This window comes from Nipponia nippon, unplaced genomic scaffold, assembly GCF_047370975.1.
Source record: "Nipponia nippon isolate SJK-2023a ecotype South Korea unplaced genomic scaffold, ASM4737097v1 scaffold_2, whole genome shotgun sequence".
In the NCBI taxonomy this organism is placed as follows: Eukaryota; Metazoa; Chordata; class Aves; order Pelecaniformes; family Threskiornithidae; genus Nipponia; species Nipponia nippon.
The window spans coordinates 3,681,165-3,703,516 of record NW_028262336.1 but is presented as its reverse complement, the minus strand read 5'-3'; the positions used below and the strand labels follow the sequence as shown (position 1 = coordinate 3,703,516).

General features: G+C 42.0%; 1 protein-coding gene and 1 long non-coding RNA gene across 3 annotated transcripts in view; one reads left to right on the top strand and one right to left on the bottom strand.

Annotated features, from left to right (window-relative positions):
- CFAP91 (cilia and flagella associated protein 91) overlaps positions 1 to 22,352 on the top strand; it is a 31,747-nt gene that overhangs the window by 9,126 nt on the left and 269 nt on the right. Inside the window, exons 7-17 of the mRNA XM_087757208.1 lie at positions 142 to 319; positions 662 to 819; positions 1,079 to 1,261; positions 1,374 to 1,516; positions 7,579 to 7,695; positions 10,971 to 11,042; positions 12,597 to 12,743; positions 15,842 to 16,063; positions 17,350 to 17,498; positions 18,718 to 18,809; positions 22,018 to 22,337. Of these exons, the coding sequence (XP_087613334.1) occupies positions 142 to 319; positions 662 to 819; positions 1,079 to 1,261; positions 1,374 to 1,516; positions 7,579 to 7,695; positions 10,971 to 11,042; positions 12,597 to 12,743; positions 15,842 to 16,063; positions 17,350 to 17,498; positions 18,718 to 18,809; positions 22,018 to 22,319 (1,763 nt within the window). The 3' untranslated portion in view covers positions 22,320 to 22,337. The remainder of the gene's footprint in view (positions 1 to 141; positions 320 to 661; positions 820 to 1,078; positions 1,262 to 1,373; positions 1,517 to 7,578; positions 7,696 to 10,970; positions 11,043 to 12,596; positions 12,744 to 15,841; positions 16,064 to 17,349; positions 17,499 to 18,717; positions 18,810 to 22,017; positions 22,338 to 22,352) is intronic.
- On the bottom strand, positions 236 to 22,346 carry LOC148055615 (uncharacterized). Of its 2 annotated transcripts, XR_015704686.1 has the most exons (7): positions 22,212 to 22,346; positions 22,002 to 22,116; positions 20,870 to 21,098; positions 13,288 to 13,494; positions 9,901 to 10,008; positions 640 to 774; positions 236 to 295 (listed from the first exon to the last, which is right to left on the bottom strand). It is a non-coding gene; the product is annotated as an uncharacterized LOC148055615 (long non-coding RNA). The 2 variants fall into 2 exon arrangements; XR_015704687.1 differs by lacking the exons at positions 236 to 295; positions 640 to 774 and adding an exon at positions 6,645 to 6,829.

Genomic DNA, 22,352 nt, shown 5'->3' with positions numbered 1-22,352 from the left:
TATTTACTTCTGGCTATTGACGGTTCTGCTTGCGTTCAACACGTGGGCTTGTGCCCATCCAGCCCTCTAATACTTTTTCGTGGTGGTTATTTGCTGGACTCACCATTCTTCTAAAGAGCTACTGCTTCTTCTCCCTGTAAGGTCGGGGGCTACCCGCAGGACTAGCCGAGGTGGAGATGATTGAACGTGCCCGGGAAAAACGTGCATGGGAAGCAACTCTTCCAGCCATGGACAATGCCTCACAAATTGCGAAGAGGAGGAAAATGATGGATGATATGGAGAGGAAGGAGTGGGCCTTTAGAGAACAGGAAATAGAAAAGTAGGGGTTCAATTATACTCTTTATTTCTTTTAAATATTGGCTGAATAGAGAAGGAACAAGAAGGTGTAGGGAATTGGCTGAAGGGTACAAGCCTTTTATTTCTGTGAAACCCCCCTGATTTTGGGAAGGGATATTTTTGTTAAATTTAATATAAGAGACTGCCACCACAATACTTTCCACCAGTGCTAAACTCACTTTTTAAAATGAAAAATTAAATACGAGATATGCAATATGAACTATGTGTAAAGTAGTCAGTTGGTATGTAGGATTTGATGATGACAGCACTGCACAGAACACTGCAGAGTGCAGTAGGTCATACCTGGCCTTTTCTTTCCTTGCAGGTTGCAGGAGGTTCGACTGGAAGTCTTAAAGAAGCTGCTGTGGAGGCGAGAGAAGAATCAGAGTGAGCTGGATGCCAAGCGCTTGGATGACCACTGGCAAAATCATCAGAAGGCTAAAGAAGAGAAAATAAAAAAGATTCAGCATGACTGTGCACTGAGTAAGTTTGAAAGACAAGGAGAGAGCAGTATGAGACTTCGTTCTCAGACAAGCCATTTCTATTTTCACAAGGTTGCAGTCTTTATTCAAGATGAAACAGGTTGCATCCACAATATAGGTATGCGTGGCCAGCATTCGTTCTGGTCAAACAGGTCATGTTTTTATATTAACCAGCAAAAGCTCTTGTGAATTTCCAAAGATATGGCTTTTTTAGAACTATTTGCATGGGGAACCTTCTCACATTTGTATTTCCTTTTCAGTGCTCAGGAAACTGATAGCTAAGAGGAAGAATGTGATGGGGAAGCTGGAGAGACGAGATATCATCAAAGAGTATACTGACTTTGCGTCACAAACATACGCTCCTTTGTCAAGAATTGGCTATTTCCCAGACAACCATTCTGAACGCTATGTGGTAAAAAACTTCTATCTTAACACCTTTGCAGGTAAGGCATTTTGGAAGATTTAGGTTGTATGAGATACTTACTTAAAATACTAACAAAACTCAAATTTCTCTCCCCACCACTCCATTACTTAATTGTTGTTTGTATTTCTTAGGACTGTGTGAACTGGAAGCATCTCTTCCAGATTCTGTCACCCAGGTCAAGATTAAAGCACCGAAACCTAAGTACACTACCACTAAGACTGGCTTTATTAAAAGATCAGCAAGGCTAGAGGTGGAGCTGGCACAGGTTCACCAGGTATGGAGCTGCATCCAGCAGCACGTCAGTTCCGCTTAGATTTGAACTGCTCAGAAATGCAATCGGAAAGACACATGTATAAGCTTTCTCCCAATTTCCTGTGCTAAATTCCTATTTTCTGTACGACAACTTCAAGGACAGAATGGATCAGACATTCAGACTGTTGTAGGCATGACCTGGAACTCAGTCTGTCAGTACTCTCTCTCTCCCTGACATCTGTCCTGCTCCAACCCTATAGAAAACAAGCATAGCTGCTTCTGTCTTCCTACAGATCAGGCACTTGAATCGGAACATATTATGTCAGTTAGAAATTCTCTGCTGCCATTTGCTCATTCTCATTTCTTCCTTGCTTTTATAATGCATAAGTGGCAAGCCTGCTCGTTACACTGTCAAACTACTAATAATTAAGTAAACCAAATCTGGATTCATATTTTAAAAATTCTGTATGGTTTTAAAAAAATTGTAAAAACCCCTGCAGCAAAGCATGATTAAAATGACCCCACTCATAAGATCGGATCAGAACGGTGGATGCACATACCTGTTGTTCCCTAACAACAGCATCTGATTTGCAAACATGCTAATAGTGTTTTGCATATCTTAATTTATCACAACTGCTCATGCAGATGAGGTGTCCATATATGCAATTAACCACTGAGGAAAGAAGTGCCTCATTTGCATCTGCAATCACAATATTTGTAAATTACATGTACTTTTAAATACCCTTCTTGTGATGATGTTGAGGGTTACCTTTTTTTAAAATCAGGCATATTCTTGGCTGGCTGCTGTACCTCTGAAAAATACTGAATTTCATTTGTAAAGCTTGGCAACTTTCACTTATGCTTTATTTAGTGAAGAAATATTTCATAATTGGCAATTATGTGTATAGCTTTCTTGTTTCAGTGTAATTTAATAGTACCCTCAATGCAGACAGTAACTTTCTACTAATGAATTTTAAATTGAAATCTTGTTCTGAAAAATCAATCCTATTATCTCAAATTTAAATTCCACTGGATCTTGTAAAAGATGAAAAATTGCATCTGATTATTATTCAGAAGGAAAAATTTCAAAGAAAATCTTGAGTGCTACAGGGATTGTTCAAGAACTAAGGACATTAATTCACTACGGTTTCAGAGAAGACAACACAGCCTTATTGAAGGGGTTTGAGTTTGGGTGCTTTTTGCATAAAATTCAAGTGACTCTGTATAATCTGGATCATAACACGGTTCTCATAGGCAGCAGAATGTTAGCCCAAGCTTTCAGAGCTGAATTCCAATTACAGCAATTGTATTCTGTTTGTTCAAAATACTTCTCGTGGTTTGAAATACTGCAGTGGAGTGTCTAAGCTGTAGTCACGGAGAAGTATGTCCTAATGCTGACTGCTCACACAATAATTAATCTCTTCAAAGAAAAATTGGTGGCCAAAGGGAGATGAAATGCAGAAAAAAAGCAGACAATTCTGCCTATTTGCTTTCTTAAATCAATGTAGATCACTTGGTCTATATTGATTTATACCAACTGAGGGGCTAAAATAACTAATACTCATTTCACCACCACAAAAAGGCAAAATGTATATTCTTTTAAAATCACAAAGCATTTCCTTTGCAGGCAAAGATAAATCCACTATGTAAAATTTAACTGCTGCTTTTAAATATACAGAAGTAGACACCAGACTGGTTGGTGCAGACAAGCAGAAAGTACTGACACTGTGAAACACCCAGCCTGCCTCAGCCACCGTTAGATTTAAACAAACTTTCTGTTCAGAGCAACAAGAAATTACTGCCCTGATTAGCACTTGAGCTCTGTGGTGCTGTTACCAGTCACTTCTCCCATCAGCGGCTTTTGCTTCTTAAGTTTGGTGGCTATAGCATGTTCTGGCTTAGCAGGGCCTCTCTGACAGGTCCACCTCACAAGCTACTGGAGCTGTCAAGAAGAGGTGCAGAGTACTTAACAGAATTTAGCTTGAGAGGACAGCTGTCTGGCCACTTGGCATAAGCAGTCCCAATCCTGCCAACAACCTCCCTCACACACACTATGGAAGAGGTTTAAAGCAGGCAATTAGGGATCATCTCAGAAGGGCACTGTGTCGCCTTGCGTTATTTCTATAGCTGAGCAGCTAGACCAGTTTTCTCTTCAAAAGCCTCTTTTCAGTGCTGTCCTAGCACACTTAATCGATAAATTTTCTCCCGTAATCTTAGAAATAAAGCAGAACTCTAGAAAATTCAGGGAGTACACAGTGATCTAGCTCTAGAATGAGTTTCTTTCATTTTCCCTGGATAATCTGTGGAAGGAGGTGGCAAATAGAGAAGGAATGCTAGATTTTGGCCTCAGAAGTAATTAATTTTAATAAAGGAAGTTTCCAAGGCTTGCTTCTCTGGCCAAACAAGTGGCAAGATGGACTAGTCCTCCTCATTATGTTCCTCTTGGTTTGCCATATTGAGGGTTTTCCTAAGCTTAAAGCTTGTAAGAAGGGACAAGCAATTATTCAAGGAACTACAAAAAGGATCCGTTTCCTCTTGACAATAAGAGCAGCTTCTTCCAGACTTGAAACTAAGCCAAAAAGAAGTGATTTTAGAAGCAGACTTTTTGAGGAGCATCCTGAAACCTTTTGCAGGAGTATTATGTACGCTCAGTATTCTTTGAATAATTCTCTAAAACAAGAGAACATGGCAGAAACAGGAGTGACCCAGGATTTACAGTAAAAACAGTGATCTGTATCTTAAGCCAGATCTGTAAAAGGACAAGGAAAGCTAGTTCCTAGCCAGCGCAGATGAAAGTGCTTTAAGGAATGTAAGTGAGCCATTATATGGACAGCCTTGTGTGAAAATCCAGGGCATTAAGGAGACAGCATACTGATATAGCTAATTACTGTAGGAAAGAAATGCAACTAGGTAACTGAATACACTGAGGAACGGAGGAGCTGCTAGAAGAAATCCCAGTGCAGAACAATGCACGACTTTAGGCTGACCCTGTATGCTCTGGTGGCTCAAGAGGGGTGAAGTGTCAGGTAGTTTCAAAGTGCTGGATCAAGATGATGTCAGAACAAAGAATCTCTCACCTCAGCATTAAGTGCAACTCTCATCACGTCTGTTTTCCTTTATCCGGTTGCTGGAAGGAGGTGGAGAAGTAGGGGGCCAAGAATGTCTCTGGAGAAAATCTCTGCCAACTTCAAAGCATAGGAAAACCTGTTCAAGCAGTTATTTCATCAAGAACAGATCTCCAACACAGTGTTAGTTGGCTCATGCTCAGACAAGCTCTAAGAGCTATTATGTCAGTCTTGATCAGCCAAGATGCAGCAGCCATGCTGCACTGCAAAGTAGGTAGTCAGTTCGTCCTTGATGATCTCACCTTCTTCATTCGCGGGCAAAAAGGAAGAAAGAGAAACACGACTGTATACCCTGTGCTGTACAGGAAAATAAAATATACCTAGTGTCTTGTGAAAAGGAGAGGATCACAGAGAAGATAAGGAAGGAATCTAAAGAATGATTTCTGTGAACGGAGAGTTGTTTCTCAAGCCACTATCCTGTCAAGAGTTCTGCTTCTATCAGAAGCTCGCAAAGAAGCTAAAGCGTATGGCCAAAAGCATGGGCGCCATTTGGTGTTCACTGCATTTTCCAGGAAAATGAAAAGGAGATGAACTGGGTGGTCCTTCACTGTCCAATCCAACCAGATTATACCATGACTCTGAACTTACTACCTGAAAGAAGTAACATAGTCGCTCTCAGAAAAATTAGGGTGTGATATGTAGGCAGTAACATTTGAAGTATGTTGTTCAGAAATTTAGCACTTTTTTGTTTTTAAAGAAAGTATTTTACAGCGATTCTTGGGCCCTTGTCTCCCTATTTCAAAAAATGGTAACTTGTTAAATTAGGCAGAACCAGTTAATGCAAAAAACATATTTTCTTCTTCTTTTCTTACATTAAAGTCTTAAAATAACTTAAAACCTCAGATTAGAGAAAGCAAATGGTAAGCATTTTTGACTTAGTAAAGATAGCAAAGCAGGCACTAGACTGTGCTGACATGAAAACGTAAAACCACTTCTGGGAATTGCAGTATTTCTCAAATCTACTCTAATAAGAATTCCCTCTTGTCAGAAGTGCTTGTAGATTTTTCTGTCTTTAAAAGTTGTTATTCTGGTTGGCAAGAAATATTTTTGGAGGCTAAGGTTTTTATTAGAAAAATTCTCATGAATGCAACATTGCACTAATAAGCATAGGAGCCATTGTTTTCAAAAGAATCACAATTACAGCAGCTTTTTTCTTTCAGCCCCCTGCCCCGCATCATGCAAAACACCTTATAAATCATAGCAAGCACTGTTATAATCTTCATGCCAGAGAGCTCTAAGGTCATCAAATACAAGAAACAGTTCAGAAAATCTCTCAGCATTTTTGAGCTATAACCATTTCACGTGGCTTATAAGCAGTTCATAGGCCTTGATTCTTGCGTTATTAACATGGTCCATTTCAGAAGTTTTCAATAATAAAGCATTTTATCCCCTCCACCTAGAAACCTCTCTCCTTTTCTGGAGCAATTAATTATCCTGGCCTGAAAGGTCAGATCCAATATGCAAGAAAAGTTTTGTACAATGACCACTGGAGTTTCAAAACTTCATTAATTTCACGATTAAATTCCGTGCAAGTGCCATCAATTTCCTGTTACTGGAGAGAAAAATTCAGCATGGGATTTTTTTCTTAAGTTTTTCTTTGGTTTCCCTCCCTAGTGAAATACTGTACTTGAACATTTGAAAGAGAGAGAGCGAGAAAAGAAAAAGGCACACTTTTCCTTGCTGGAATATGTGTGCTCTTTCAGTAATAAAGACTACAGATCCAACCCATACAGTAGTAGGATTATAATTTTGAAGGAGCTTTAAATGTGCATACTCTCTTCCCTTTTCTTTGCGAGCTGAAGTGTGATGTCCTACAGGAGGCAAACATTGCCATGCAGTTGGAAATGATTATCTGAATATCTTGTTCTAAGTTGCGATGGGAAGTTGGGAGGACTTTGGCTCTCTAAACAGTTTGAAAATGTCTTGAAAGAGTGAAGGCTGTGGTGCGTTTCCACTCCTAGTCTGCTTTGGCTGACAAGGTTTGGCATCTGCCACCAAACAGCTGCGAGCAAGAGAAAACCCACTCTTAATGGGCTCGTGGATTTTCTTGGTAGAAGGAAGTTCTCAGGCAAGTTAGTTTCCCTTTCTCCGTTAGTCCACTGGTACAGTTGCTGTGGATGCCCCTGGGCTGCTGGGCAGTTGCAGATGAGCAGAGAAGCGTTTCAAAACACATTTTGCAAGGAAGGGGTTCTGGGTCATTCGGTTCAGCCCTGCACAGTAACAGGACAAAGACATTTCACTGAGGAAGGGCCACAGAACAGTGACAATTCACTCAAGTGACCCCCTTCATAAAATCTCCTGACTGCATAACATTTCTAACCCGCAGTAACAAGCATTATACCTATAGTTAAAGGCAGAGAGTTATAACTATTTTGTAGTGATATGTAAACTGTAATTAAATTGTGATATTCCTATCCATTTTTCATGCTTTGAAAGAATCTTACCTCTATCTTATAGGAAAATAATTAACGTTTTTGTCATTGCGTAAGGAAAGTAACACACGCAACTGCCTCTGCTTGCATATGGGTCAGTGTTTAATTGGTTCAATGAGATTCCTATTTTAAAATGAAAAAAATAAATCTGAAATATGCTTTTACTTGAGAATGTATTATATTAGAGATGAAGTTCATAGCAATTTTAGATTAATTTTAGGTGACTCGCCCTATGCAATTGCTGATAACTTACTTGTAAATATAGTAAAATAACTCTCACTTCCTTCTTACATATGATTTTGAAGTTCCCATCAGTATCTTCTGACCAACCAACAGCCTCATCTACTGACCATATTCAGTTTTTCAGTTGATGTGCAGTAAGAAATAGAAGCCACAAGCCTGCAAAGCGCAAAATACTTTCAGCTCCCTGTAGTCAGCGTGATCAGCAACAGTCAGCATCTAGAGGACTGGCCTTATTGTGTTGTTCTATCTAGCCCACCTCTGATTAAATTGTATGTCTATTCCAGGCACTAATGGAGAAGAAGAATAAAGTCAAGGAGCCGAAGAAGCCCCTCCGTTTCCTTGAAAAAGTAGAAAAGCCTGTTCCTCGGCCACCCACTCCAGTCCTGGAAAAACCATCAATTGTAAGTGGGCTGGGTTTAGCACTTTTTTCTCTGTTGATCCTAGATTGTTTCCTACATGGTAGTTAAAGGAATTCCCAGAGAAGGAAAGAAGTGAGCTTTATCTTTTTTGTGTGTATTCATGTTAGAAATAGCCATCACTATTTCTTAAGACTCTCGTCTCTATTCTATAAAGATGAAGCTGAAGAATTTAAAATCTTTTACAATATCTGTTGGCCAAATCCTTAACTAAACTTTATTTTATAAAGACATAAATTAGTAGACATGTTATTCCCTTGTTCTTGGGGAACAAAAAGGCAGAATCATATTGTTGTTGTTGTTGTTGTTATTATTATTCTTATTCAGTGTCTTCCAACCTTCTGATCCGACAACACTATCACAATCCAGCAGAGCAATTAAGTTTAGTCCCATTGAAGTCATAGAATGCTTTGGGATGGAAGGGACCTTTAAAAGTCACCTAGTCCAACCCCCTGCAATGGGCAGGCACACCTACAACCAGATCAGGTTGCTCAGAGCCCCGTCCAGCCTGGCCTTGAATGTTTCCAAGGATGGCGCATCTACCACCTCTCTGGGCAACCTGTTCCAGTGTTTCACCACCCTCATCGTAAAAAATTTCTTCCTTATATCTAGTCTGTGAGACTTTGGGTGCGTAGCACTGAGCATGCACTTCATTAATTTGCTGGAGTGAAGCTCTTGTCATCATGCAGGATGCAGTCTTTGATGAGCATGCTCCAGTTCACAGAAAATGATTCTTCTGCAGAGATTGAAATAGCAGTAATGATGTGTCATGGGGGATGTGATATGCTGCAGGAAAAAACAACCTTTTAGGGGAGCTGCAACTTCTTTTCCTTTCTTAAAGTAACATACTTAAGAGGTAGCTGCCCCAGTGGATTGCTTTGTCTGCTTATTAACACCATTTTCATGATGTAGTAAGAATCAGACACAATTACCATTTAAACTTGTGAAATTAAGGGAGTCACACAACCATGAAAGTGAGAAAGTCTTTTTAGATCATCCATGCTGTCTTCCTTTGTGCAGTATGATGTCCTATGTTTTATAAAGTCTATTTTAAGATGACTGAAACAAGAATATCTCCTTGGGAAGAGCTTTCCACAGCTTTACTAACTCCTAGGTATTAGATATTGTATTGCAGTGGTGGATTTACACTATTTAGATTTACCAGTTTAGCACATTTTTAAGTACTTCCAGGTAACATGGAAAGAAATCAGAAAAATTTATTCCCCCAGTTGTAGTCATTCTTGAACGTGTTTACAGATTATAGGGTTTTTTTAAAGAGTTCCAATACAATAGAATTCTACCTAAGTGAATTCTGTCAACATTTGGTTTATTTTCAAGTATCTTTATACGTGAACACATAAAAGAGTGGAGCTCTCCAGTGAAGCTCCATCTGCAAAATCAGGCCACTTCAGCCACTGAAGAGCAGCACTAACCTCTCCTGCCTTGCAGAATCCACGTAAGGTTTCTCCTACCAGCTGGCTGCAAGGAGCGCTGAAAGCAAGGCTCTCCTCTGTCGTTCATGCTTCTCTTCCTGCCATACACAGATACAAGTACCAACTGCTAAGTGCACCAGCCTCTTCCCACTGGAGTTGAGGATCTCAAAAGGAAAGCCTGCCAGAGTGACAGGCGGGTGATATGGACCACAAGGGATATAAAAGAAAGCGGAGAGAATGGAGGCACTACTGCAGGCCTCCTCAACTCCTCTCCGCCAGTCATTTCTCATGGACTTACTAGCCACAACAAGCTCACAGAGTGCCTCTGAATTCCTTCACTGGTTTATCACTTTCTCCCAGCCCCCTCTAGTTTTCAGCCTGCTCCTAGATCCTTCTATATCCTTCATTCCTTTTTTTTTTCCCCTGCAGGGCATGATAGGCTTTCCATCTCCCCTCATTCTTTCCTGCTCATCTGTAGCAGGCAGATGGAGAAGTTGATGATTATTACCCTTGCTAAGGCATCATTTGCAACACTGAACAACAGAAGTACAGAAAAATGCATCCCACAAAAATTTAAACCAAATCTTAGTTTACATCAAACCAAGCAGTTCGGCTTCCCTGTCCAGTATATGTGCCATCTCCATTTCCAAAACTCTGTCCTGAAGGGCTTTCGCACTGTAGCCAGGTGATAGGGTACAGTTTAGCTCTCTAATTGGACTGGAAATTCAACCCTTCTTTCCAGAGAAAAAGAACATACCAAATCATAAGGCCATCCTTTGGCTAGTTCTGCTTTGCTCCTCCTGGGTGGTGCTGTGGAAAGGCAGGAACGCTTCCTTTTGCTTTTGGAAAACTTAATCTTCAACACCTAGGAAAAAACAGATACTAAGATTCAAGCCCACACCACTTCTCTCATCCCACGCTCTTCCCTGTTTTTCCGGCACTTCTAAAATACCACATTTCAATGCAGACCTCATAGGCTCTTTATTAAAAAAAAAACTTCCTTGCAATTTTTAGATTTCTTTTTATCTTTCCCAGGCACCCAATGGGCTTCTTCCTTCTGCTACTGTCAACTCCAGACTAGAAGACCCCTCAGCAAGAAAAAATGCTGCCAGCTGTGCTTCCTCTATTTAAAATAAGCTTCCCCCCCCATGGTCACTTTCCCACGTTCCCACTACGCTCCATCATTCTTCCAAGTTGGTATCAGTCATACAATGCTCGGCCAGTAGAGTTCTCAAAGAGACAAATCACAATATAATGTAATTAATTTTACTTCCAAACTATCACTTTCTGAGTCTTAAATTTACTGAGTTACTCTGATAAAGGTCACCACTGGAATAAATATCAAAAGAAAAATTGTATATGTTCCCTTTTAATTTAATCCCTTTATTTATGGTTAAAACAGCTCTCTTGCATCTCCTTCAATAATAATTCTATCCCCTTAGTGTCTTGACCTGTTAAATTAATGTAGCTGACGCTCACTTTACAAACTCAGATTCAGTCAAGCTACAAATAGTACTTCTAATGCATACAGTAATTTTCTCCATCAGCATCTCCTTATCATTAAATACTCGTCTCTAAAGACCCTCTAAAATCTCAAATAGAATCTAATTATACAGCCTTTCTCCCCCATCTCTTGTAAACCATCGAAGTACGTGCTATTCTGACTCACCGTCCTTTCCCTAGAAATTAGAAGAATGGTGTTCAGAAACAACTGAGAAAAAGCGGGGTATGAGTTAGACTTTTTGATAGCTAGATGGATAATCTGTAGAAATCTCAGTCTCCAAAGAATAACTCATTATTGTGTGGATATTTGTTGTATTTCGGCAGGAGGAAGAGGAAACAGAACTGGCAGTGATCTGTCTGCAGAAGGTGCTCCGCGGCAGGGCTATTCAGAACATGGTATTCTGTGTCTTTGTTTATGTCTCTCTTCAGAGGGATGGTGGGAATGATTGAAAGCGTGTTTGCAGTCTTTCTTCCACAGCACTAACCAGGGGTAATAGGGCTTCTGCAGCATATCCTCCTGTATGTTATATGGAGTCCTTCAGGGCTGAAGTCTTTGCTCTCCAGCCCAAATTTCTTACAGGAACTTCCAGGTTCTTACACGTCTGTGAGTGTCTCCCTGTTCCTGCCATCCCCTACACTCAGCTGTTTAATTAGATGCTTCATAGCAGAATTAATCAAATGGCAAATTCTAGACTAGATCTGGACCATGAGTACATTTTGCCTTGATTATGCCAAGATCCTAGGCACAAGAAACCTCCCACATCCCAGCAGGGCAGCTTGTATTTCATACTATCCTTCCAGTTCCCTGTGACGGTAAGCTGAACCTTAGACGAGGAGCAACCGAAGCACACCACCATGATTTCCAGCAAGCGCAGGACCCATCATTCTGCTTTCAGTGGAGCAGAAGTGGGTGTAGGTAAAAATTGAGTAGCCATGCCTTGTGGGCTTTATATTAAGCAAGTCTATAACTTTTGATCAGACCCGTCCAGGAGGTTTGTTTTCATGCCTGCTGAGAATATAATTGATATTCTCTCTTGCACTATTTAATGTTTGTGATGTGTTCCCATGTGGGACCCCGACCTGAGCTTTAGCAAACAATGCAATACTGTGAAAGTGGCTTGAGGTGGAATATGGACTTCCCAAGTCTTCTCCAGTTCTGTGGTGATCTACGAGAAGGATGTTTGATGTCATTGCAGGACTGTTGACTTTCACATCATGAAATATCCCATCATTTTAGGAATCTCCTTCCAGCTACTACTGGATCAGAAATACATGACTCAGTTGGAGAATAACATGAGCAGGGTTGAGTGATGTTTTGTTGTTGTTGTAAGTCCTGCTGGAAGAGAGGGGGAATGAAAATAAGAAAGTGATGGGGAAGGGCTGGGCCACATAACCCCATAACAGGGACAGCAGCAGTTCCAACAACATCCCCACCAATTTATTGCTTTGAGCTGTTGCTGGACTCCCTCAAAATGAAGGTCAGACAAGAGTAGATGTTGAAACAGGAGACATCTAACCCTGGACTGAGGAAAAGGGGCAATGCTCACACTGGGAAGCTTTGACATTGAGGCTGATATAACAGGATATCGAGAAGGCTATTGCCCATTTCACTTGACATTGGTGTTGCTGGTTCCACATTCCAGTGGTTTGAGTTCTGGGTGAAGCCAAACAGAATTAAAAAAAAAAAAATTTTATAATAAATTAGCAAGAAATCATCTATACTCCGCAGCAGAAGGTCTTAACTTTCATCTTCTATGCAGGAGGGTTTAGGCAAGATTTATCTGAAAGCTGTAGTGTTTGCCTAAATGCTGCCACAAATTTGTTACAGAGAACTAGGTCTTGGAAACAGCTGACCTTGCAGCTTGGAGAAAAAGGGTACGCCCTGCTGGCAAAACATGTTGATCTATATTCTCCATTTAATATGCTGGGTTGTTTAATTTTATTTTAAAGATGTTTGAAGGGAAGGAGAAGCGGCTGGAACTGATCCAAGAGCTGCGCACCACTCATGCGCTCCAGGAGGACGGACAGCTGCTTTTGAAGGCAGAGGAGCAAATGACACTGGCTCTACAGCAACAGCATGACTTGCAAATGCACAAGGTTTGCCTGCATAGAGTGCAACGCTGATTCACAACACTGTCCTGACCAGGCATTCTGTGCCTGCAGTACCACCAACACTCTCGCATTTAATTTCTTCATGTTTTCTATTATCCACAGCACAGAAAGCACCCCAAGTAACAAAAATGCTTTCCTAGCACAGGCCAAGCATTGAATGCCTGAAGGGCTAGAATTGCTCTCTCACTGCTGTGGGGGCTCTGGGGAATCTCAGAAACAGACTGAGGCGCCCTGACCACAGCTGCTACCCAGGCTGCGCTTGCTTTGTTTGCAGGCAGAGCACTTATTTATATTTACAGGGCTTTGAACAAACTGCACTGTCAGACAAACCTCAGTTTTCCCATATTTCAATCCATTTGACTGGTGCTGTGACCTGGCATCACAGTCCACGCTTGTCACTCACATCTGTCAGATGTTTTACTGAATATGTGTTCCTGCTCTGTCATTTCCCCGTTCCTTTTCTAGCTTGGCACACTCTCAGGTTCCTCCTCAGCATAAAATACCACAAAAGAAGCCAAAGCGGACTTACTTTGTAAATTTTGCTGGGCTCGAGACTTCTAGGACCTTAGCAATGGTGTCACATTGTTGTATTTGCCACTGTTATGGAGAGCAGAGAAATTTTGTGCTCCATCTTCTGCCAAGAATCTAGTGAGAGCTGGGGATGCAAATTCCCATCCCATTTCCTTGCAGGGCCACAGCCTTCCAGAGCAAAGTGAATCAAATGGCAGATGCTGGTCTGAAATAAATCATAAAGAAATTTTGTCCAGACTTCACTGCATCTCAGATATACAGTATCTCCCACATTCCTGCAGATTTTCCTATAGTTTTTACTACTCTCCTGTTTTTTCAGTGACGAGCTGTGAGGCAATTCTGCAGGTTCCAGATGATGATAACAGCATCCGCTGGCCAGCTGGCCTGGCAGAGGTGAAGCCAGACCACTGCTTCCTGCTGGGTGGGCAGCAACAAAATTTCTCCTCAGATCCCAGTAAAAATTGAACCGGGTGACTGTGTTTCACTGTTTATGATTTCCAGATGCTCTCTCATACACAGGGAGCCCAGGTGTGGAATGCAGGAATACAGAATTCTTCTACTGAGGAATTAAGAGAAAAATAAAAGCCTTAGGCATTAGGAACTTGAAATGCTCCTTCTCTTCTGGAAGCCCAGGTGAGAGTGAAGGAGAAAGCCGTTCAGACACCATAATGACATTCATGGAGAAGGAAAGAGAGCAAATGGTAAAGATGCTGACCTCTGATCTCAGAATTTCCTTTTGGGAGAGCCACTATCCCCCTCTGCTGGTGTCAGCCTCCTCTACTCTTGCATTTTTTTTCACTGTCTGAAGGCACAGGGTCCAAGGCTCAGGTCTTCAAACATTTTGAAATTTAAAACTCTCTGGATTGCATATGCAGGAGTTTTCTATGTGTGTGGCTATTTTAGAAAGTCACTGATGACTCACAGTTCTTTAGTTTTTGGTGGTCACAGTTTTTTTCAGGTTTTTGACCTTTCAGTAAAAGAGGCTTTTTTCAAGAAATGCTTCCTGCAGAAAGAGGACAGAAACTCCAGATAAAGTGGTCAAAGATGAGGGGTTGAAAATTTCCAACCTCATATATAACAAAAGTCTAAAACAGGAGTATTCCTGGGTTGTTTTCCGCCGTTTCACACCAGTTTTAGACAGAGCACGTGCAGCAATAAAGAGGAAGCAGCACGTCAGTTCCATGTTACCATATTATCCCTCCCAGTGGACTGGTGCAGTTTTTCCATTGCCGTCCTCCATCTTAAAACACCCATGGGCTAAGCACTGTCACTTCTCGGTGTGTGCAACACTGACAATCCCACTTTCTTTGAAACACTGCATGAGCAAATGGCACAGCAGTATAAGAAAGCTGATTTGTTACTACTTGTCTGGGATAATTCAGTTCCATTTTGAGTTTTACATTCAGGTCTATTCTGTTATTGCCTGTTTATTCCAACAGAGACACAGCACCCCAGCCAGGTCCAGACATTCCCTCCTGCCAAGGACTGTGCTTCATAGTCCATACTGGAGATAATGAACTTACCATAGGTCTTGTCCCTTTCTGAAGTGCAATCACATGTACCCAACCCATAAAACATGATGTGCCTGGAACAAGGAGTGAATGGCACAGTAACACTGAACACTTGGAATCTAGTCTCAGCTCCGTCACAGACTTTCTGATTTTCCATTACCTGGAATTTTGAGGTCTCGTTTGCACTTCTGCAAACACAATATAATTACTGCTGATTTGAATTTGTTAGCAGTTAGTAACTTGTCCTTGTAGGGACTCATGGTTGCTGTATTATCTCAGCAAGTTGAATCACTTCAGTCGCATCATGAATGTCCAGCCAAAGACGTACCATTTCACTGAGGTGGCTTTGAACTCTAGCAAACATTTTGCATCCTTAGGAGAGGATAAAAATGTGGCTGTACTCACAATTGCACAGTTTCCTAAACCTTTACTCAAGCTTCCTACTCATAAAGATTGAGGGTTTATTTTCCAAATGCTAGAAAGAAGCTTCATTTGCAACTTTTGATCCTATTTTTCTGTTCTGGTCTAGCTAAGCTTAGCACAGAAAGATGGAGGGTATGCAGCCGAAGTCATTTCATTGTCACTTTTATACCTCCCCTTTCTTGGTCTGGGCAGCGGAGTGCTCCCCAGTAGCAAGCAGATGGCCTCAAGACCTATTCTGGTTACACGCACAGCCACAAAAGCAGTTCATAATACCTGAATACAGCATGTCTAGTGCTTTATCTCCTCCCACCCAAACAAGCATAGGGGCTGCTTCTCCTAGTGTGACAGTATCATCGGGACTATTCTCACCCCGACAAGTTTTGCCATCTTTTAGGCTCTTTATGCCATCACAGTTTATATACAGGAATGTTACGTTATGCAGAATCCAGGCCAGCATATGTAAAACAAGAAGAATGCAAAACTCCTAGGGTTGTCCCACAGCTGGTCTGAGTGGATGTTGCAGAGCCATTTCACATGCCTGTGGTAGTCCTGGGACTTTGAACAACATTCCTGGGGTTTGTAACACAATTCTTTTCATTTTTTTTTTTTTTTTTAAAGCTGTCATTGGTGGAAAAGCACTTGGCCAGGGAAGAAGGAAGGGTACTGGCGAACATACTTGATTTCCTGTCCAAAGAGCTGGTGAGGCTGCAAGAAGAACGGAAGATCCACGCCTTTGTCATGCTGGCCGAGAGGCAGAGGCGGATGCGGGAAGCAGAGGAGAGCGGGCGTCGTCAGGTGGAAGAGAGGCGGCGTCGGGAAGAAGATGAGATTTTCAAACAGGCAAGAGAGGGAGACTGGTGAGGCTGCGGGCAGTTCGTAGGAACTGCCTTTTTGTGGGAAGGTCCCGATGGAAGGGAGGTGCTTCAGTGCTGACTTTGGTGATGGCTAGTTTTAAAATTGAGGGGGAAGGCTTAGTGAAGAGAGGGTGATTCCTTCCTAAAAGAGTCATGTCCATTAAATGAAGGATGATCTGAATACCCCTACAGACAGTCCTGTTAAGCATATCATGAATGGATGTAGGTTTCTACATTTCCACAACAAACACCTATGGAGAACAGATGTACCTAGATCATCTTTAGGAATAATGTTTTGTCAGCACTTGGTCTGTCATGCAGAACTATTAGGTGCTCTCCCAGGAAGGATGCCTTTAAGCAAGGTTCTGGAAAGATTTTGCCCGCCAAAAGTAGACTACAAATAACAAGAGGTACAAAAATTATTTTGAAGTAATGATAATGGATAACATAACCTTGAAATCCAGAAACCAAAATCCTGAATTACCATATTCCATAACTATTCTATAGTCCTATTCCTATTCCCTAGCTCCTGACTGCACGAAGCATATTTCTCCCAGTTGAAAGGAATGAGTGGGAGCCTAATCGACTAAACCAACAATTTTCAAACTTTGTGGGAGGAGGTTAATGCCAAGAGAGTCTGGCATCATGTTTATTTTTCTTTTAATTTTAGCTTCTCTTCTTATCTTTTCTGCATCTCTGAGGCAAGGAGGGTCAAAGTGCCATAAGCTTATGCCCTTCAGACTAGCAGAAGGAAAACACCCATTTCTAGAATCTCTGCTCTACAACCATTATAAGGAAACCAATAATTTTATCTTGGTTTTATCCATGTTACGTTGACTGGCTTGATGGAACCTTTTCCTTCAGGATTTGCTTGAATGAAAGCTGATTAATTTACTGAAGTCAATACTGATGATTATTATTTGGCAGCTGTTGCTCAGGGGACCATGAGAACTGAGGAAGCAACTGCCATTGCATTCACAGAACTAACCTGCTGCAGCAGAACTGGATCTGCAGATAAGTTTTTCTTCCACCACTGGTTCTTTCCTGCACTTGTTTCTGTTCAATTAGTTCTCAGAAAAAATTATTAGAAAATAAAGTTTTACGGAAGTTATTCTTCCCAGAAAGCACCTCTGAAACCAAATCTCAGGCTGGCCTGCCTGAAATGAAGAGTCTGGTGAAAATCTGTTGGTTTTGCTTCTTTGGAAATCTGCTTCCACCACGCCTGTGGCACAGCAGTAGGCAGAAGAACAATATCTTAGTGTTTTGTTCCAGGTGGTGAAAGTGCACCAGAGCACTATCGACTCCTACTTGGAAGACATTATCCTGAGTAGCATGGAGAACACAGCTGAAGAACAAGCCAGGGAAGAGATTCAGAGAATGGCTGTAGAAATCAATGACGTTGCTTACGAAATGGAGAGTCGGTACGTTATTAAACGGCACATTAGAGGCTGTTCACAGCAGTTTAGAACTTGCCTGACCATCTGCATCTGTGGTTACGTGTATAATCTTAAGACATGGGAAGGGCAGAGCAATACTATCCATGATCGCTTCATTAGTGTGACTGCTGTATGGGAACCACACTGTTACTACCTGGTACACACATATAAATCCATCAGAGTCTTATTTCTATACAGCATGTGCCAGATTCCCTTTGCAAATCACTTGTGGGATCTGTGAATCACCCTTTTTAGACTTCTCCATGCCAATGTGATGCTGTGACTGAGCTTTAAGTGAATCTGGGAACTGCCTAAAGCAATAGCCATTCATACTGGTCTTTTCATTTATTTACACTACTACAGAAAATCCATTTGAAAGACATGCTAAAAGATACAGCTCTACAGCAGCCTTTCATTCTGGGGTGGCTGTTCTTTAAGAAACTTCCAGCTTCCATGGGGGTCAGTCATACTGATGGCTGCCTGACAAGGCACTTTGAGTAGAGCAAGTTGTTGAGAACACCACAGTCTTGTGTTTGGCTGGGGCACCAGCAGTGAATACTTTTTAGGACCTGCCAAACCTCCAGTTCAGTTTCTGTGCTCTTTTTTTGGAATTGAGCCATAAAAATCCCAATGACACAGTGACTCTCCTATGGTACAGCAGCTGTGTATTTTGTAACCAGATGAATACAACCAGAATGTTGAAATCCTTGGGGAGAATGAAGCGTAGATAATGCATGCAGCCCCTGGGCCAATTGGGAACCCACCAAACACTGGCATGGAAAAGAGCAGGGGGACCAGCCAAATGCAGAGTCACAAAAGGGAAGAATTTAGCAAACTAAGCAATGGGCCAAAGACTAAATTGACAAAGACGCAAATCCTCAGAGGTGTCTGCGTGTCTGACTCAGTTTGTCATCAGTGAGAACTGGGCTCCTAAATACCTTTGAGGATAAGGAGTCTAGGGTGATCTCCTCCCTGGAAATATTGCTTTCCAGTGCAGTATTGAACACATTGGCAGTGCAGTGCGAAGGGGAATAGTCACACTGTCACCTATTTGTAGGGTAAAGAGAGACCCAGCTGACAATTACTGCCATGACAATAAACTCCCCTGAAAATAGTGAGAATATTTACAAGGGAGTATTGTGTTCGCAGAGGTGATCTGGAAAGAAAATTAAAATACTAATACCACTCTGCATCTGTTCTGTAGCCGAACTCGCCTACAGTCAGAAGAAATTGTAGCAGAGCTGGTTTATGATTTTCTGATTCCAGAAGCTGACAAAATGTCTACCAGAGAAAAAGGTAAGGAGACAAGTAACTTTATTCTCTTTGTGAACTGATTCACCCTCCTCACTCTAGCTCACTGAAAGGAAAGCTGCAGTGCCAAGAGTTGTCTCAGTTCTCTGAGATTCCTCTTTTGCACTCTGCAGGTAGAAAGTTAAGCCCTCTGACCCTTTTTCACCCATTTCTCATGAGATTTAGTCTTTTCAAAATGGTGGCCTGAATTCAGACCTGATATAAATTTGGTGTATAAAACTACACAAAAAGAAGCAGCCCATTGCACCTCCAAACACAAACTGGGAGCAGTCTAAGTAGCATGGCTGTGAATTGTCTATTATATGGCAATTTCTAAAAACTGTAGAAATCTTTAACAGGCAGATTACTTAAATATATGCCATATGTGGAAGGACGATTATATGCTTTCTGACGCCTTCCCCCTCCCCCACCAATTGCTTGAGAGCTAGAAACAAAGATAAGATTTTAGGGTTGGCTGTAGTGACATCATGTTTTAAGTAGATAATCTTGCAGTTGTAAAGGATGCTTCTGTTTAGCCAAAATGGAATGGTATCTGTCAAAATACAGAGGGGAAGGCCCTGGAAACCTGCGTATTACATTGAGTATCATGAATGTTCTTAACTGGGATGTTTCCACTGACCAGCACACTCAGAAGACCGTGACTAAACCAGCCACCCACAGAAAGTGGCTATAGCCTAAGAAAAGCAATTGTATCACAATAGAGCCTGAAGTGGTCCTTGCCGCAGTGTACTTCTCTGACTTGAGAACAAAGGCACTTAATTCATTGCTTTTTCTGTTGCTTTGTGAATGAGAACACAAACCCTGCAAACACATTTTGCGGTCTCTGAATTGTGAAAATTTTTTTCTTCCTAGTTTGTGTATTTGTCACAACAACAGTATCTATTCAGCAGCTGGCAATTGTGCCTAAGCTTAAATCAGCTCCCTTCTTAGCCCTGCTTCTGCAAGCCTACCAAAGCAGGTGATGTAATTCCAGTCAATGAAGCCTGCAGCTCAGGCACTAACGCACACAGGTTAGCCTGTCTCAGAAAAGAGAACAGAAAGAGAAGACCTGGAGATGGCCTAGGATTCTGGACATACAGAGGTACCAGCAAGGAAGAAAATATGTACTGGGCTTAAATGCAACAGCAGCTAATGAACAAAGCACCTCAGAAGCACTCCCAAGCAACAGAAGAAAAAAAAAAAAAATCTTCAAAATCTGTGATAGCTACAGTGGGTTTGCCTGGAAAGCAGAGCTAGACCCAGACAAAAATTAAAGCGGATGCTGGTGGAAGAGCTAGAGCAACAGGTGATAAAATACAAGAGCTCCTTCAAACGTGATCAGGTGAAATTTGCCGCAATATTCTTGTGGCAGCAGACATCAAATGTCAGGAAGAGACCTGGCTCGTACTCTCTTCTGCTATTGCTGCATGGGGCGGAGGGGACTCTGTACATTTAAGAGGTAGCTGAATTCTACCAAATGTACGCTCTGATGAGCACGCCCTACCGTAAACCTCCTGCACAGTGAGGAAACTTCAAGGAAGCAGAATCAGTAACTATTCCATGTAAATCCACAGGAAATAGTATCAAAGAATGGCATTAGCTCTCATGAGCACATCAGTGTATTGTGTTTCTGTGGCAGCTTTTAAAGCTTTCCCTATAGAGGAGCCAGATGATTATTCATTACAAAACTGTGTTTTAGCAACCTGGCACACGCTTGAGCATACACCTTCCATGACACTAGTGGGAAGCGATCCAAGTACGGTTGTCTGGCCTGCCAGAGGAGCAAGTCCATTTGTAGAACAAAGATTTGAGGGCCTGCAAGTTCAGTCTTTGCTTACACTTTAGCTTCCTCTTAAACATCTCATTTTGCGATTACCTAGTCTTTTCTTCTCTTTTTTTTTTCCCCCCTCCTCTTTTTGTCACATTCCTATGCATAAAAGCAGGGATTATCCAATACTGGCTCATCCTGAAACCCCTCTGCACCTCATTTCTGAACCCTCCCTCATGGAAGTAGAAGTCAATGTGCTGATATGAAAAAACTTGCTTTTAAAAGGACAATCACTCACCAATTTGAGCCTGCTTTCTTTTGATGGAATTCACTATGGATGGAGGAAGGGACTGCAGCAATACCGGGAGAGTATTCCTGGTATAGTTGATGCAGTTCATGCATACAGGCTTGAAGCCAAAATGCCTTGGGTAGAGAAAGCTCCCCTGGGAAACTGCGAGCTGGCTGGTGAAGGTCAGCTTTTCGAATGCAAGTGAGATCCAGTTGCATTCATTGTCAACAAAATGGACCTGGGAGATGGATAAACATAAACAGGGTGGGTTTGTAACATTGGGCGACTGAGTCCGGGACGGTATGCAGAACTATATGACAGCACGCAAGACACCAGTGGTTCAGGTTCACAGTTAAAGCACAGCTCAGCCTTACAACAGAAACAGACCAAAGCAACAGGGAAGGCTTGGACTTCTGCACGGAAGTGACACAACGAGAGCCACAGCTCGTTCCTGCAACATTCCCCGCACCCTCTTTACAGCCACGCAGTATTTCAACCCCCTTGATTGTTTGCCAGTATTATAAGTCTGGAGAGAGAAAGAAGGAACGAAGACTAGCGAAGAGCAACAAAGAGAATTGTAGGGTGAATGATTTGGCTTGGGTCATAATTTCCCAAGAGGTGGGCTGCAAATATATACAAATGAGATTGGATGAAAACTGTAGAACACAATAAAGAACAACCCTGCAGTAGCAAAAGGCAGATGATAAGGTAGGTGACTTAATGTGTCTATACTGTCTCCAAGTCTTACTTTGAACTCAGTAAGAGTTTCTCGGTCCAGGCAAAATCAGAACACGGGAGAGGGCAGATTTCAGCTCCAGTCTTCCAGAGACCTGCTGCAATTAACAGCCATTCTCAGGAGAAGTTATTTTAAGGCCTGATAACATGTCCCGGGCAGTTATGCCCTAAGCTGGAAAGGAAAACATTTTGGCTGTGCTTCCCACTGTGGGGACTGGTCTTCAAAGTGAAATGCAAAGTTGGTTGCTGCTATTAGGTGGCAGTAGAACACTTCCAGCCAAAGTTAGCAGGGCGTGATTTTTTTTTCCTGAGATAGGCTTTTCCACAGCTGCAGGAAGGCTAAAAGCTATCCCTCCCTTCTCCCCTATGGAGAACACTGCTGTACATTTCCAAGTAAAAGCCTTACCTCTTTTTATGCACAGTGAGGCAGTCCCAAAGAAAACACATCTATGCTGCTCATCAGATCATCCACAGGGGCATAGAGAAGGTAGTAGCTGATCTGGCACCACATCGGGAGACATCTGCCGGCAAGATAAAGGGAGATCCTCCTGCTGGGACAGCTAGCGCTGCTTTGAGTGGGGCAGCTGCTGGACCAAGTGCAGCTGACAGCACTTACCCTGCCCCGGTTGCACATGAACTAGCTGAGCTTCCGTGTGAAGAAAGCCCAGGAGAGACAGCAGCGAACCCTTCTGATGGATCAGACAAGGATCCCACGGCCTCCTAGAGACAGAAGATGAGCCAGGTGAGTTTCCCTTCC